The sequence below is a fragment of the Macadamia integrifolia genome, chromosome 3 (genome assembly GCF_013358625.1).
Source record: "Macadamia integrifolia cultivar HAES 741 chromosome 3, SCU_Mint_v3, whole genome shotgun sequence".
Classification (NCBI taxonomy): domain Eukaryota; kingdom Viridiplantae; phylum Streptophyta; class Magnoliopsida; order Proteales; family Proteaceae; genus Macadamia; species Macadamia integrifolia.
In genome coordinates this window covers 1,426,608-1,439,821 of record NC_056559.1, presented here as the reverse complement: position 1 = coordinate 1,439,821, position 13,214 = coordinate 1,426,608, and the positions used below count along the sequence as shown (strand labels likewise).

The window sequence follows — 13,214 nt, the reverse complement described above, 5'->3', positions numbered from 1 at the left end:
CTATTTTGTTTTGTACTTTTGTTCTCTATAATAGGAGTTTCTATTTTGATCTATTTGCAACTAGAATTTATGGGAAGTTTCTATTTTGGTTGTAAGCTACTTGGCAGCAAAAAATTTCTATTTTGTGACCCATACAAAGATGACAGCCTAGCCAACAATTTAAGTTTGAGAAAAGAAAACATAGCTTCTTGTTTTGTGTGCCTGTAAGAGTCAGTTGCTCATTGAGAGAGTATGGTGAGTCAGGTGAGATGATTGAGAGAGTATGGTGAGTCAGGTGAGAGTATCGGTGAGCGATCAAAATACAGTGAGAGGCCGTGGATGAGAGACCCTTCTCTATCCTCCTCTTCTTCCTATCAATGGTCCAAGGATTAGGTCTCAACCGAGATTTGGCAACACCTTGCTGAAACCATTTATTTTTTTATAGCAAGTCTCGGGTAGGATTTTGGTACCCATATCGCCAAGTTAGATCCTGAAACTAGTCATCCAGCAGAGTGGAAACATCAGATTTGAAAAAATCAAGCCCAAAATGGTACTTTGACTTCAGACCATATGTTGGTAGTTTACGCTTACCTGTATACGATCTCTACCGTAGGATATTCCACACATTTTTAAGTACTATTAGAACACATATAAATGATATAATTCAAGCTATACAATTTAAATAAGCATTAGGAATTAAAAGGCATCGAATTATTCACAACTTAAATAAGCTGTCAAAAACTAGCACCAAATACCAAATCCTGCAGACTTTGCTTCACCAAGACTAGGTCGAAATTTCGACCCAGTTTCATCAAAATAGAGTATATATACTACATGGGTTAGGTGGTTTCAACTGAGATACCATGAAAAAAGAGAAATTGGGGCAAAATTTCGGCGAGATATTAAAATCTCATACGAGATTATGCATTATTTTTGTATCGCCTTACCTCTCATCTCAAGATCTCCCAAAACCGATAAAATACTGAGATCTCAGCGAGTTCTTGAACCATGTTCCTATCCTTTTCTTTTCTTTTAATCCTAAGTTGCTAATTATGTCCCAATGTTCTGTGTTAATTCACTGCGATCCTGATTTTCTGTAGGGGTGTTAGTGTTGTTCTCTTGTAGCCTAGCTTTCCGTAAATTATCCAGCAGTGGTAGAATTCTTCCACAACACACCACTATTTCCCACAGCCCATGAAGATCCAGACTTGATATTATCCATCATTTTCTCGTAGTGTTTGCTATGACATCAAAATCCACCTCTACTTTTCATACTGCCTGTACAAAACCGGAAAAATGAGTGTGGATGCATCAGGTTTGCAGCTTACCCGCAAAGCATTTAGCTGAATTTTTTGAAAATGGATCCGGACAATTTCTTCATTCAAACCTTTGCAAGGAACTGAGTGCTCCTAAGAAGCAGAGCAAAGTGCACTACAACCAGAATGCAATAATAAATGAGCAAGCATTACCTATCACAGATAAGTGCATTTAAAGAAGCCAGTCCAAGAGAACAGGATTTTTCTAGTAACTTGGCATATAGGAACCTCAATTTATAAGATACTGATGCAGATAAATCACAAGTGTGGGCTTATTTTGGTGGAAATAAGCCTTGGGTTGGGTTATAAATGTGTTGGGCCTTTGGTCCTATTAAGAGTTACTATCATAAGAGCATACTAGGAATGTCTTTCCTTATTAGGATGTTAATGTCTCTTATGGGTGTGTCACATAAATAGTGAGGGTAGACTCATAATTCTGATATAGTTCTGATAATAAATACATAACACAACTACCGATTGGAGGTTGCACAATTCTCTCCAATCGTTTGCACTCTTTTTTCTGCCTTCTATTTCTCTTTTCTCTCTCGGTTCTCTCTTCCTCTCTTCTTTTTCTACTTCATCTTTGTTGGTTGTTCAATGTCCAAAACTGTTACATGGTATCAGAGAATTGAACAATCGCAGTTTCGATCCATCTTCTTGGTTTGAGAGTCCCAGTAGGGACTTCATTTGTTGTGGTTTGCAACAACCTATGCTGTTTTACTTTTGTGTAAACCCTAGTTGATAGAATATGAAAAACTAAGGTTTCTTGTGATGACGATGGTGGATATTTAAATGGAGCACCATTGATAATCCCAAGGATCTTCATCAGAAGCTTGCAACCTGTGGTGGTAAGGAGTTTGCAGACAATCATCAGTGACAATGGCTGGTTGGTAAACTTATTGTTTATTTTGGGAATAATGATTTGTGTCTAACTGACACCAGCCCACCTCCATTTCTAAGCGTTAAGATATGAGTACAAGTACAATAATGCCCCTATGGACAATGATACCCTTATACCCATATCACAACACTCCCCCTCAAGTTGGTGCATGGATATCACACATGCCCAACTTGCACAAAATAGGATGAAAAACCTTACTACTAAGACCTTTCGTTAGGACATCTGCTAATTGATCACCAGACGTTACAAAAGGAATGCATATAAGACCTTGCTCCAGCGTCTCCTTGATAAAATGCATGTCAGTCTCTACATGCTTCATGCGATCATGCTGAACAAGGTTATGTGCAACGCTAATAGTTGACTTGCTATCATAGTACAACAGCATAGGCACTTGAATAGGCACACCCAAATGTTGAAGAAGACCTTGAAGCCAAAGTAACTCACAAATACCATCTGCCATGGATAGAAAACTCAACTTTTATGTTAGATCTAGCAACCACTGCCTACTTCTTGCTACGCCATGCGACAAGGTTGCCACCAACAAAGGTACAATAGCCTGATGTGGACCTTCAATCATAAGGGAACCAGCCTAGTCCGCATCAGTATATGCCTCTATATGCATATGATCAGAAGGCAAGAAGAAAATGCCCTTTCCTAGAGCTGAATTCAAGTAGTGAAGGATATGAAACACTGCCTCCCTATGAGAAGAATATGGATCATGCATTTACTAACTCGTCAAACCAACAACATGGCCGATGTCTGGTCTATTAAGGGACAAATAGATAAGTCGCCCAACTAGTCTTTGGTATATCCTTGTCAACTGGTTCGCCATCTTTGCTATTGAGATGAGCATTGGCCTCAAGGCGAGTATCAGTTGGCTTGCACTCTAACATTCCAATCTCAGAAAGGTCTAGAGTGTACTTTCGTTGAGAGGAAATACACCTCTAGTAGAATGAGCCACTTCAATACCAAAGAAGTATTGCAACATACCTAGATCTTTAATCTCTAACTCCTTGCCTAGGTAAGCCTTCAATTTAGTTATTTCAGCAGGATCACTCCCAGTGACGACAATGTCATCAACATATACAATGAGGATGGTAACATGACCACCAACTCGCTTGATAAATAGAGTATGATCAGCATTACTTTATCCCACTGACACCATAGCCTTGTGAACGCGACCAAACCATGCTCTAGGGGATCGCTTCAGCCCATACAATGCCCGCTTTAGTTTGCATACCTTCCCTTAACTCTCCTTGCCAGAAAAACCTGAAGAGATATCCATGTACACTTCTTCCTCAAGCTCACCACGGAGGAAGGCATTTTTTGACATCGAGTTGTTGTAGCTCCCACCTAAGTTAACTACACAAGAGATAATGACTCGAATGGTATTCATCTTGGAAAACGAGGAAAGCGTCTAATAAGTCCAAGTAAATCCTTTGGCAACTAAACAAGCTTTTTACTTGTCCACAATTCCATCCGCCTTTTGTTTGACTGTAAACATCCATTTGAATCCCACAAGCTTCTTATGTGGTCGAAGAGCTACCAAGTCCCACGTGTCAATTTTCCCAATCAATTCCCAATATAAAAGCCCATACCCATCTAATATCCAAAAAAGGCCTATTCGTGGCCTTTGACTGCATTATCGCTGCTTTCTAATAAAATCGGAAAGCTTGTTTGCCTCTTGTCCATTGATTGACATATTCAAGCCCATTGCCCACATAGATGGTGGCCTACTTTAATCCTTCATCAGTTTCATCTCGTGGTTTCTTAGGGCTTCCATAAGTGGTTAAGCAGAGAGAGCATCTATTGGACGTAAAAACCCCAAGAAAACCAACTCCAGTAGCGCCTTTGACTATTGTTCTCAAATTGTACCTCTCTCCTTCCTCTAGACACTTGGGCGAGGGAAAATTCAGTATTATGGCCCCAGCCAAAGGAACAGTATCACATCTTTCAACTAACAATTTAAGCATATGCTGCCTACTCATAGATACTATGCTGAGCTTACTGAGGTTGTTTGGACCCTCCCCTGATGCTTCCTCCCTAAACAAGGATTAAGTGTTTGATGCTTAGGAATCCCAAATGTAATTTCAGGTGTCTTTTCTTATTTATTCCTCATGGCTTTTATCACTGCCTTCTTCTATTTTGGATAAAGAAAATCTCTCTAATTGATGTGGGTTGACAGTACAAGCATGGTGTAGTAGCATTTTGTTTCTTTTTTCTGGGGTATACTCCTTTTTGTCAATCCTCTTTTCCTTCATCATCAAAGCTTTCCCACTATCGATAAGAAAGGATATTCTTATTAGAATAGAATAATTCTCAAAATTTGGAACTTCTTTAAACTTTAAAGAGTCGGTACAAAGTTGTAGTTACGGTGAAAATTTGTCTCTATCTTGAAGTTTGTTGACCCAATAGAAATTTGTTTTGCGTCCGGGTTACATATAAGAATCGAGAAAATGAGCTCAAAACTCACCTATCGTGCCCAAATTCACAAGAGAGTGATAATTCCTCACAGACAAAAGGTGCAGAGGCCCTCTCTATCATAGTGTAAGATGCTTGGGCAGCAGAAATATATCCTTCTTGATTAGAATTGGATGATTGGTCATAACTTAGCCGTGGTTCACCCATGTGAACAAGCAAAGGAAGAAAATGCAGCTTGACAAACAAAGTTGGCTTGGACCCGCCATCTTTAGATAAGTCAACTCTTAAATCTTTAACTTCAATAGAAGCTCCAGGTGTCTGTGACAAAGATAAACAGTATTACAAGACATGGCAATTAATGAGCCTCCTAAGATTGTATAGTGGAAAAAGAAACATGAATGCATGTATGCTTGAAATAACAAAATGACAAGATACAATATTTATAACCTTCCTTTCCTAACTAACAGGACAAAATTGATGAGATAAAGAGCATATAATCCAAAAAGAAGTGCAATACAGGGCTTCAAATAAAGCCCACCCCCTCTTCCAGAAAAAGGATTCATCAACCTTTGCTTACACTGTAAAGAGATTTTTTTTTCAATAGAAGCATAAATTTATAATGGCAAAGAGGAAGAGAGCAAATATATCTAAGCAGAACCAAAGTACAGTCAGCTACCGTGGCAATACAGACCACAAAATAAATACTGTCTGAAAAATCAAACAGGACTGATCAATCCCATGAGAAGTGGGATAAATTTCCAGAGAAGTCCCATCCGATTTGGTATCAGTGCTGAGTTTTTCCAGTTACCACATCAAAGCACAAATTCTCATAATCCGTTGTCATTTGAGAGTGTTGTAGCCACAACCAAGAACGTAAAGTTCTTTCTTTTTTCCCCTTTTGGAGGTGGATACACTTTTCTTTCTAAGTCTCTACTTGTTCAATCGTCTAAAGAAAGTTCCTTCATTGAGGCTGATTCCACCCACCACAGCAGCCCAAAAAAAGGAAATGAAAGAAGCCTAACACACCCAAACAAAAGATCCCCCATCCCAAGCCTAGTAACATCATCACAAATTACAAGGAATATATATATACACACACACACATAAGGATTAGGAGTACAGACTGGTTTTAGAACCAAGAACTCTGTAACAAAACTTTGTTTGAGAGGACGACCATATCTACGGGGCAATATTTCCCCTTTCCTATAAAATATGAAGGCCCACTTAGTAGGGCCTTCCTATACAGCCCTAATATCTGCCACTTGGCAGCTTGGATTGGGCCCAAATTCTGTGAACAGCCAGGGCACAAGGTCTTCAGCACACACCTCAAGTTTCAGCACACAAAGTTATGTCCACATGGAAAAATAAAGCTCTAGAAATTCATTATGAACCTGATTTGAGACTATTCCACAGTGAGCCAGCACTGATGCCATTTTTTTTTTTTTTTTTTTTGGGGGGGTGTAAATAAATAATTCATTACCAAAGAGAAAGAGATACAAGCGCCCCGAAAGAGGGGAACCTAAGGGCAATTGGAAAATTTATAAAAAACTTTTTAAAAAAATGAACAGCTCAAAATGTAAGGGAAAATCCCGATACATGGTGCGTACATCATTTAATTTGGCTCTGAAACCAAACACAGCCAATTTAGACCATGCCACATCTGTCCAACAGCTGGAATTGTCACATCAACCTTCCATTTACATGTGGGCCTGTGGCACAAGTAAGTGCACTTATGTAGGCCATGCAAAGAACCTTTTGCCTTATCTATGCAGTTTTCTTTTCTATTCTTCCTTTTTTTTTTTGATGATTTTATGTTGTTGACTTATGATCATAGTGGGAACAACTCTAAGAGACCACATAAGTTTATCGAGCAAAAGACAACAGGATTGTGATAAATTATAATACTAATAGAAAAAGATGCGAGAAATTATTTTGCACAGATCCATGTAGCCAACCCCATTAAGTTGGGATAATGGCGAGTTTGTTGTTTGTTGTAACCACAAAGCAAGCATTCATTCACAAGTTCTGCACCATATACCCCGACTCCATATTCACAGACCATTATTATTAATTGCTTAAATGACCGCAAAGAACTATTTTAACTGTTTGAAAATTGAGCAAGCATTTTGCCTACCTTTTACAGGTTTCTTATACTGTTCTGTTCTTTTCCATAAACATCACATACGACCTTTTTTTAAACCAACGAAAAGATACAAGTAACCATCCTACAACTTTCACGTAGAGCGAAAATAAAACCGAACAAAGCACAATGAACCATTAAAAGTGTCAACATTAGTTATCCAAAAACTAAGTAAGCAGAAACAAAAGGGTTTCCTGGGCTGGAAATGAAGAAAGCTTCCTCAAACTGTGACCTATTTCTGCCTTGTGCAGGGCTATTCCCAGCCATCCAACTGTTTTAACTTTTCAACCTTTTTTTCCTACACTCTTTTCGCCACATGGCAGATATGCATCTGGCATGATTGGCTAAAACTCACCATAAGAGTAGAGGTTAATGTGTATAAAATGTCAATGGAGTTTCAGCCCAACCAACACATGGCAGATATAAGCAACAGTTCATGAACAAGCTCCTTGACTTCCTACCACCCAATAAAATAACAATACTTGCTTAGATAATTGTTTTGTAGAAATGATACTAAGGTACTGCATTTCTAACATTGCTTACCTTCACCAATAATTCTGTAACTGAAACTGACAAAAATCTAGCCATGTTAGCCACAATCATCCACCTTCCTCTGCCTGCAGAACTGGGCTTCCGAGTCCGACTTCTAGCCTTCTTCAAACCTCCACTTGAAGACCTCAAAACAATTTCTAAGTCACATATTAACAACTGCAGCTTCGGGTCCCTAGAAATAAAGCCAACCCCAAGCTTGACCAGAGACTGGCGCATGCTGAGTTTGATTTCACCCACAGAGACAGATTCAACCGCACCCTGCAAAGCGTCATAAGTTACATCTACATGATTTAGATGCTGTTACAGGAACTTGTTAAGGGGGATTCAATACTGGTATCTATTTTCAAATTATAGAGGAGGCAATGAAATAGTAAAATAAAAATTAAGTCCAAAGTGAAATTCGATTATAAGCATAGTTTAAGGAAGGTTGGAAGCTTATAAAATGAGGACTAATCAAAAGCCATGTCCTAACCAATTCAAAAATGACAACAATTATGTACTCTTGTTCTAATCAAAAGAAAGATTCTTCCCATCATTATAACAATCATTTGAAAACAGTCTCCCTCCCCATTATAATATCTCACAAGAAACACAGAACATATGCACCAAAGAATTATCTAAAATTGCGAAAAAAACAACCATAAAAGGCATAAAACAACAGCAATTCAAATATATGTAAATGTCACCAGTCGAAACCAAACCTCCATTCTGTGGAAAATCCATAACCCACCACCACCTTTCTTTGTAGTTCGCCCTAGAAAATCCATAACCTAGGCTGGGCTGAATCAGTGGAACTCCATTCTAGAAATTCGTCCCTTTCAGAGTAGTCAGGACGTCGCCTTGGCATCCAAGCGGTTTGTCTAGGTCCTAGGCGATTGTCACCTTAGTGCATGGCATGTCACCTTGAATTGTTTGGCACTTATTTATGCAAAATACCATCTAAATGTTTCATTTACTTAAGATATTATTCATAAATAAGAAAAAAAACAACTACTTGAATCAAATAAAAATATTTTTTTAATCAAATTCCAAAATAGTAAAAAGTCAACCCCCCGTTCAAGAACAAAAACTATATTTTTTATTGTAGGATAATTTTCAAATTTCAAATGCTGAAGTTTTTCTCAATTCTGAAAATTTCATAAATCTAATCATGGTAAAACATTGCTAAAAACCAAAAGTGTAGTAAATAATTGTTGAAGCTCTATGGGCAGCTCTATCCTATCAGGCTTAGTTTCTCTTTTATTACTGTAATATGTAGGTCAGGGGCACTTTAGTCCTCTAACCTACACCCTTTGATTGAGCATATATATATATATATATATATGTGTGTGTGTGTGTGTGAGAAGGGGCCAGCAAAAGGTCATATCACACTATCGCAGGCTACCTCCCACACACACTTGATTTGATCATTTAGATTATGGTCTGTAACTATAATCTTTTGCTTCGATGCCCATAAATCATTCAGGTGATTTTAATAGCATTTGCGCATTTTAAAATAAAGAACATAACTTTGTCATTACAACTCAGATTTAAGTAATCGTAGACTCATTCGAAAACTGGTTTCTTGCCTTACCAAATACAAAATCTCATACTCCCACGTAAAAATAAAATCATCTGACCAGTTACACTTATTAGAGAAAAAGAACGTTTCTCTAAATGTTAATTTTTTATGATTCGATGCAACTTAATGTTAAATTTTTTATTACTTGATGAGACTTAATGTTGATTTTTTATTGACTTGATGAGGCTTAATGTTGATATTTTTTTATATAAGGTATATGTAGCATACTAAACAATTTAGAAAGTAAGGTAAATAAAATATAACCCTTGGTTGCCTAGGCGGGCGCCTTGCCGCCTAAGCACTTAGGCACCCCTCCACCGCATTGGATCGTCTTTCTGCCTTGTCAATTATGGTACTTTTCCCTCAACGCAGAAGCCAAACCATGTTCCTTGCTTCAAGAAAGACATGCAATAATAATAATAATAATAATATTGCTAAATGAAAACAATATAGGACAATGGGGAAAAAAGAGTAAAGGAAAGATCAAGGTTGCATATAGGAACAGGGTCAAAAGGAGAGGGGCACTTGTTACTTAAATCACTAGCAGGTTGCTTAAAAAAAGTTAATCAAGAGTACTGGATACCAAATATAAAGGTCCCATCTTCACTGCCAGGGATATGCAAAGTAGTAGGGGGGGCGAATCTTTTAGTGCCAATTGCAAAAAAAGAAAAGGTCTTGTCAAGCAGAAATTTAAATTATTTTTCAATTTTTCTAGTCAACTATAACATTTAGTTTGAAGTTTAAACTAAAAAACGGTAAGATTCTGATAAACAACCTTGTCCAAGAATATTACTTGTTGTCTCTTGCAAGTTCACAGCATATAAAGTAAACTCATTATTAAAGAATTATTAATACAATACAAGCATAAGTGTCATTTATCAGAACAAACTTAATTGGAAGTATTGAAAGTAAAAAAAAAAAAAAAACAAATGGCTTTAAGAGCAACCTTTTTGAACTTCACAACCACATCCCTCAAACAATTCCATCCAGCAACACGAAACCCCACAGATGCTCCCATTAATCGGCTTAGAATCCAAGCCAACAGCCTCGCAGCAAATCTGAAACAAGAATGGTATAGTTAGGAATTTGGATTAGGAAACATCTCTCTCAACCAGAATTAAATACGATTTTATTCATCCCCCCCCCCCAAAAAAAAAAACGATTTTATATAATTCTCAAAAAATTTGTACATTCACCAAAAAAAAATCTCACAAGCAACACATGCATAATTGCATATTATTATTATGAGAATTGAAATCCAGAAATCACTATCATCAAGAAACTTAGGTCTCAAACAATAATTTGGCATGATACAGTCGGAATCATATTAACAAGAACTGAATATGATTGGAGACAATCCTAGAGAAAAAAACGCATAATCTCATACCAAATTTCCAAAATACGATGTACAGTTCCATAAAATCTATTGAGCCATCTAAACTCAGCAGCCATTTTTCAAATATTTAAGACACCGGTTCCCAACAGATACAATGTGCAATGATAGTCATGCACATGATAATATGCAACAAGTGTTATGGACAAGACAGACAAAAGGACAATTGATATGTTCCAAAGTCTCTGAATGGTAAATGGGACAGCCCCATAAGCCAAGTTTTATACTAGTTTGCATTGTAAGTTTTAAATCAAGCAAGGCAAGGTTAGGTATAAGGCCATAGTTCAAGGTCTCAGCATGATCTTGCCAAAAATCTCATTTTTTGGCTTTATCAAGTCAAGACATAGGCAATAATGGAAAAAAACAATATCTTGCTCGAAGTCTCAGTGTTTCGGTTCATTTCTTGGTTTCGACTCAACTCAACCAAGTCACATAATGTTTTAAACCCTATTTCGATGAGATTTCTCGCCTTTCTCTTCTGTCTCACCCTCCTATTAAGAAACCCCCCCCCCAAGTGATGCAACTTGGCGATGGATTTAGGGAACTATCTTTTGACTTGATTTTTAGTTACCTTCCTTTATTGGTTAGAGATTAGATTAGCAATCTTTTATTTAGAATTGATTTTTATTTTAGTTGCTATCTAGGTTTAGTTTCCATTTTTAATTAGCTTCCAAAATTATGTCATTATTTTTCTTTAAATAGCCTTGTAAAGAACTCAGTTTTTAGATTTTGAAGAATAGAAATTTGATTAAAGAGTTTTGGTATGAGAACCATGGCTGCCAATTCCCCCTTCTTCTTCCTCTAAAATTTTCCAATTTCTTCTCTTCTTTCTCTTTTCATTCTCTTCTTCCTTTTATTATTCTGGTTTCTTTCTCTTCTCCTCTCTATTGTTACTGTAGGTACTGTTACTTTTCTGGTTTGGGAATACCCTGTTCTGGGCAAAAGTTGCAGCCCAAGGAAACTGGGTTCTGCTCCTTTGTGGCTGACCTATTTGAGCCAAGGTCTTGAGCAAAGGGATCCCTCTCACAGGCGACCCCAGCCATTGAATCTTATACCAGAAGCCCTACTCTGAGTTGAGAAAACAAGCCTGCAACTGGACTGCTAGAAGTTCGACCGCCTGGTTTATTTCTGGTTCTTACCGCAGCCTCCCAGCCAGCAGATCCAAGGGGTTATCTTGCGGGATTGAAAGAGCCTCCTATTGAGAAGCTACGCCTGAAGTTTCATGGCGATCGAACAAGATTTGAAGGAGTTCTCTCCTCTTTCGTTCCCTGGTTCTTTCTGCCCCTGTGATGGGTGTCGTGAGGTTGGAGACAACCTCTTAAAGTGAGTTTTAAGTCTTTTTTTAACTTATTTCTAATATTGCCCCTCTCTTCTTCTAATATCTTCCATAGTCCCTATCTTTATTTCTAATTACAGAATACCCCTCCCCTTCTATTTTCTATTCCAGTTTGGCCCTATTATTTATCTTTTCTCTCTTTTAGTTGCTTGAGCCAATTTCTTGAATTTACAAAAATACCCCTATTTCTTTGAAAACTGGTTTAGTTGTTAATTGTGGGCCCCGAAGTGATCCGAATCCCCCCGATCCGCATCACCAAGACTTTGTGTTTTGGTGCTTCTTCTTGCCAAATCTCACCTCTACAATAGAGATTATCAACTTTAACACTTGGAGATTGAAGATTGACATTTTTTTATGTTTTTTAATTCTTTATGCTTATTTAAGTTGTTTTATACTTATACTTGAATTATATGTGTTCTAAAAGTACTATATATTGTGTGGAGTAGCCTCAAGATGACCTAGACCATAGACTACCTACCTAGGGTCCGAAGTCAAAGCACCGTTTTGGGTCTGATTTTTAAAAATCTAATGATTCCACCGTGTTTAGAAGGCCTGAAATAGGCTAGATGACGAGTGTCATGGGCTAACTTACCCATATGGCCACCGAACCCATCCCCAAGTTTTCCCGAGTTGTCTTGTCCAAAAATACATGGTTTCAATGAGATCTCATCAAGATCTCACCAAATCTTGGTTTTTGTTTTTTTTTTTTTTTCTTTTTTGGGTGGGGGTGGGGGATGTGAATGAATGACTCATTGCCAAGAGAGGAAAACAAGCAGAAACCAATATACAAGGCCATGCCTTTACAAAGGGGAGGCAAGGGCCTAAAGAATAAAGGGGAGAGACCACAAGAGCAAGAATAAGTCTATTTCTAGGGGTGGCGGCATATGATGAGGGGGCAGCATCGATCTTGGATTTAAGTTCAAAGAGGATGGAGTCCCAGATCTGCTGAAAATACCTGGACTTAGAGGTCCATCAACGGAGGTTACACTCAAACCAAATGTGATGGATAGCAGCACCAAAATCTATCTTACCTACTGCATCACAACATGGATTCCCTGCAAAGGACATATCAATATAAATCCATTCTCTACCAAAAGGCAGGATTTTTTTCTTCTACAGGGACAGCACTTAGAGAGGAGCCCTTTCCAGACCTAGAAAGGGAAAGGGCAGTCAAGAAAAAGGTGATCCACATCCTCAGAACATTCCAACGGAGGCAGCAGTTGAACTTTTAATCTGATCTAGTCTCTTTTTTTTTTTTTTTCCCTTCATTCCCCTAGGAGAATGTCTGCAAGTTGAGATGACTGACTTGATCACGTAAAACAGGTCCCTATCTTGTTCATTTTACTCATCCACACATAAGGTTATAAGCTAATACCAGGAAATCCTAAACTATCAAGGCAAGGGAAACTAGTGAATGGGGTTCCTGTAACCTAATAGATTAGTGTTCAGAAAATCCAGAATCACAGGATAGGAACAGAACCAGATCAGAGAAAATTTAGCAGCTCAAGCTTTAAGGATAACATGGTATCAGGGTAGGGAGACTCAGTGTTTGATCCCTAAGAAAATGGGAAGAGCAACAGGGATCCCCGACACATTCTCCCCTGGGTGCCACGTG

General features: G+C 38.0%; 1 protein-coding gene across 1 annotated transcript in view; it reads right to left on the bottom strand.

Moving 5' to 3' along the window:
* LOC122073051 (protein SABRE) overlaps positions 1 to 13,214 on the bottom strand; it is a 100,883-nt gene that overhangs the window by 76,776 nt on the left and 10,893 nt on the right. The window contains exons 2-4 of the mRNA XM_042637550.1: positions 9,817 to 9,928; positions 7,301 to 7,567; positions 4,670 to 4,935 (exon numbers count right to left, since the gene is read on the bottom strand). Of these exons, the coding sequence (XP_042493484.1) occupies positions 4,670 to 4,935; positions 7,301 to 7,567; positions 9,817 to 9,928 (645 nt within the window). The remainder of the gene's footprint in view (positions 1 to 4,669; positions 4,936 to 7,300; positions 7,568 to 9,816; positions 9,929 to 13,214) is intronic.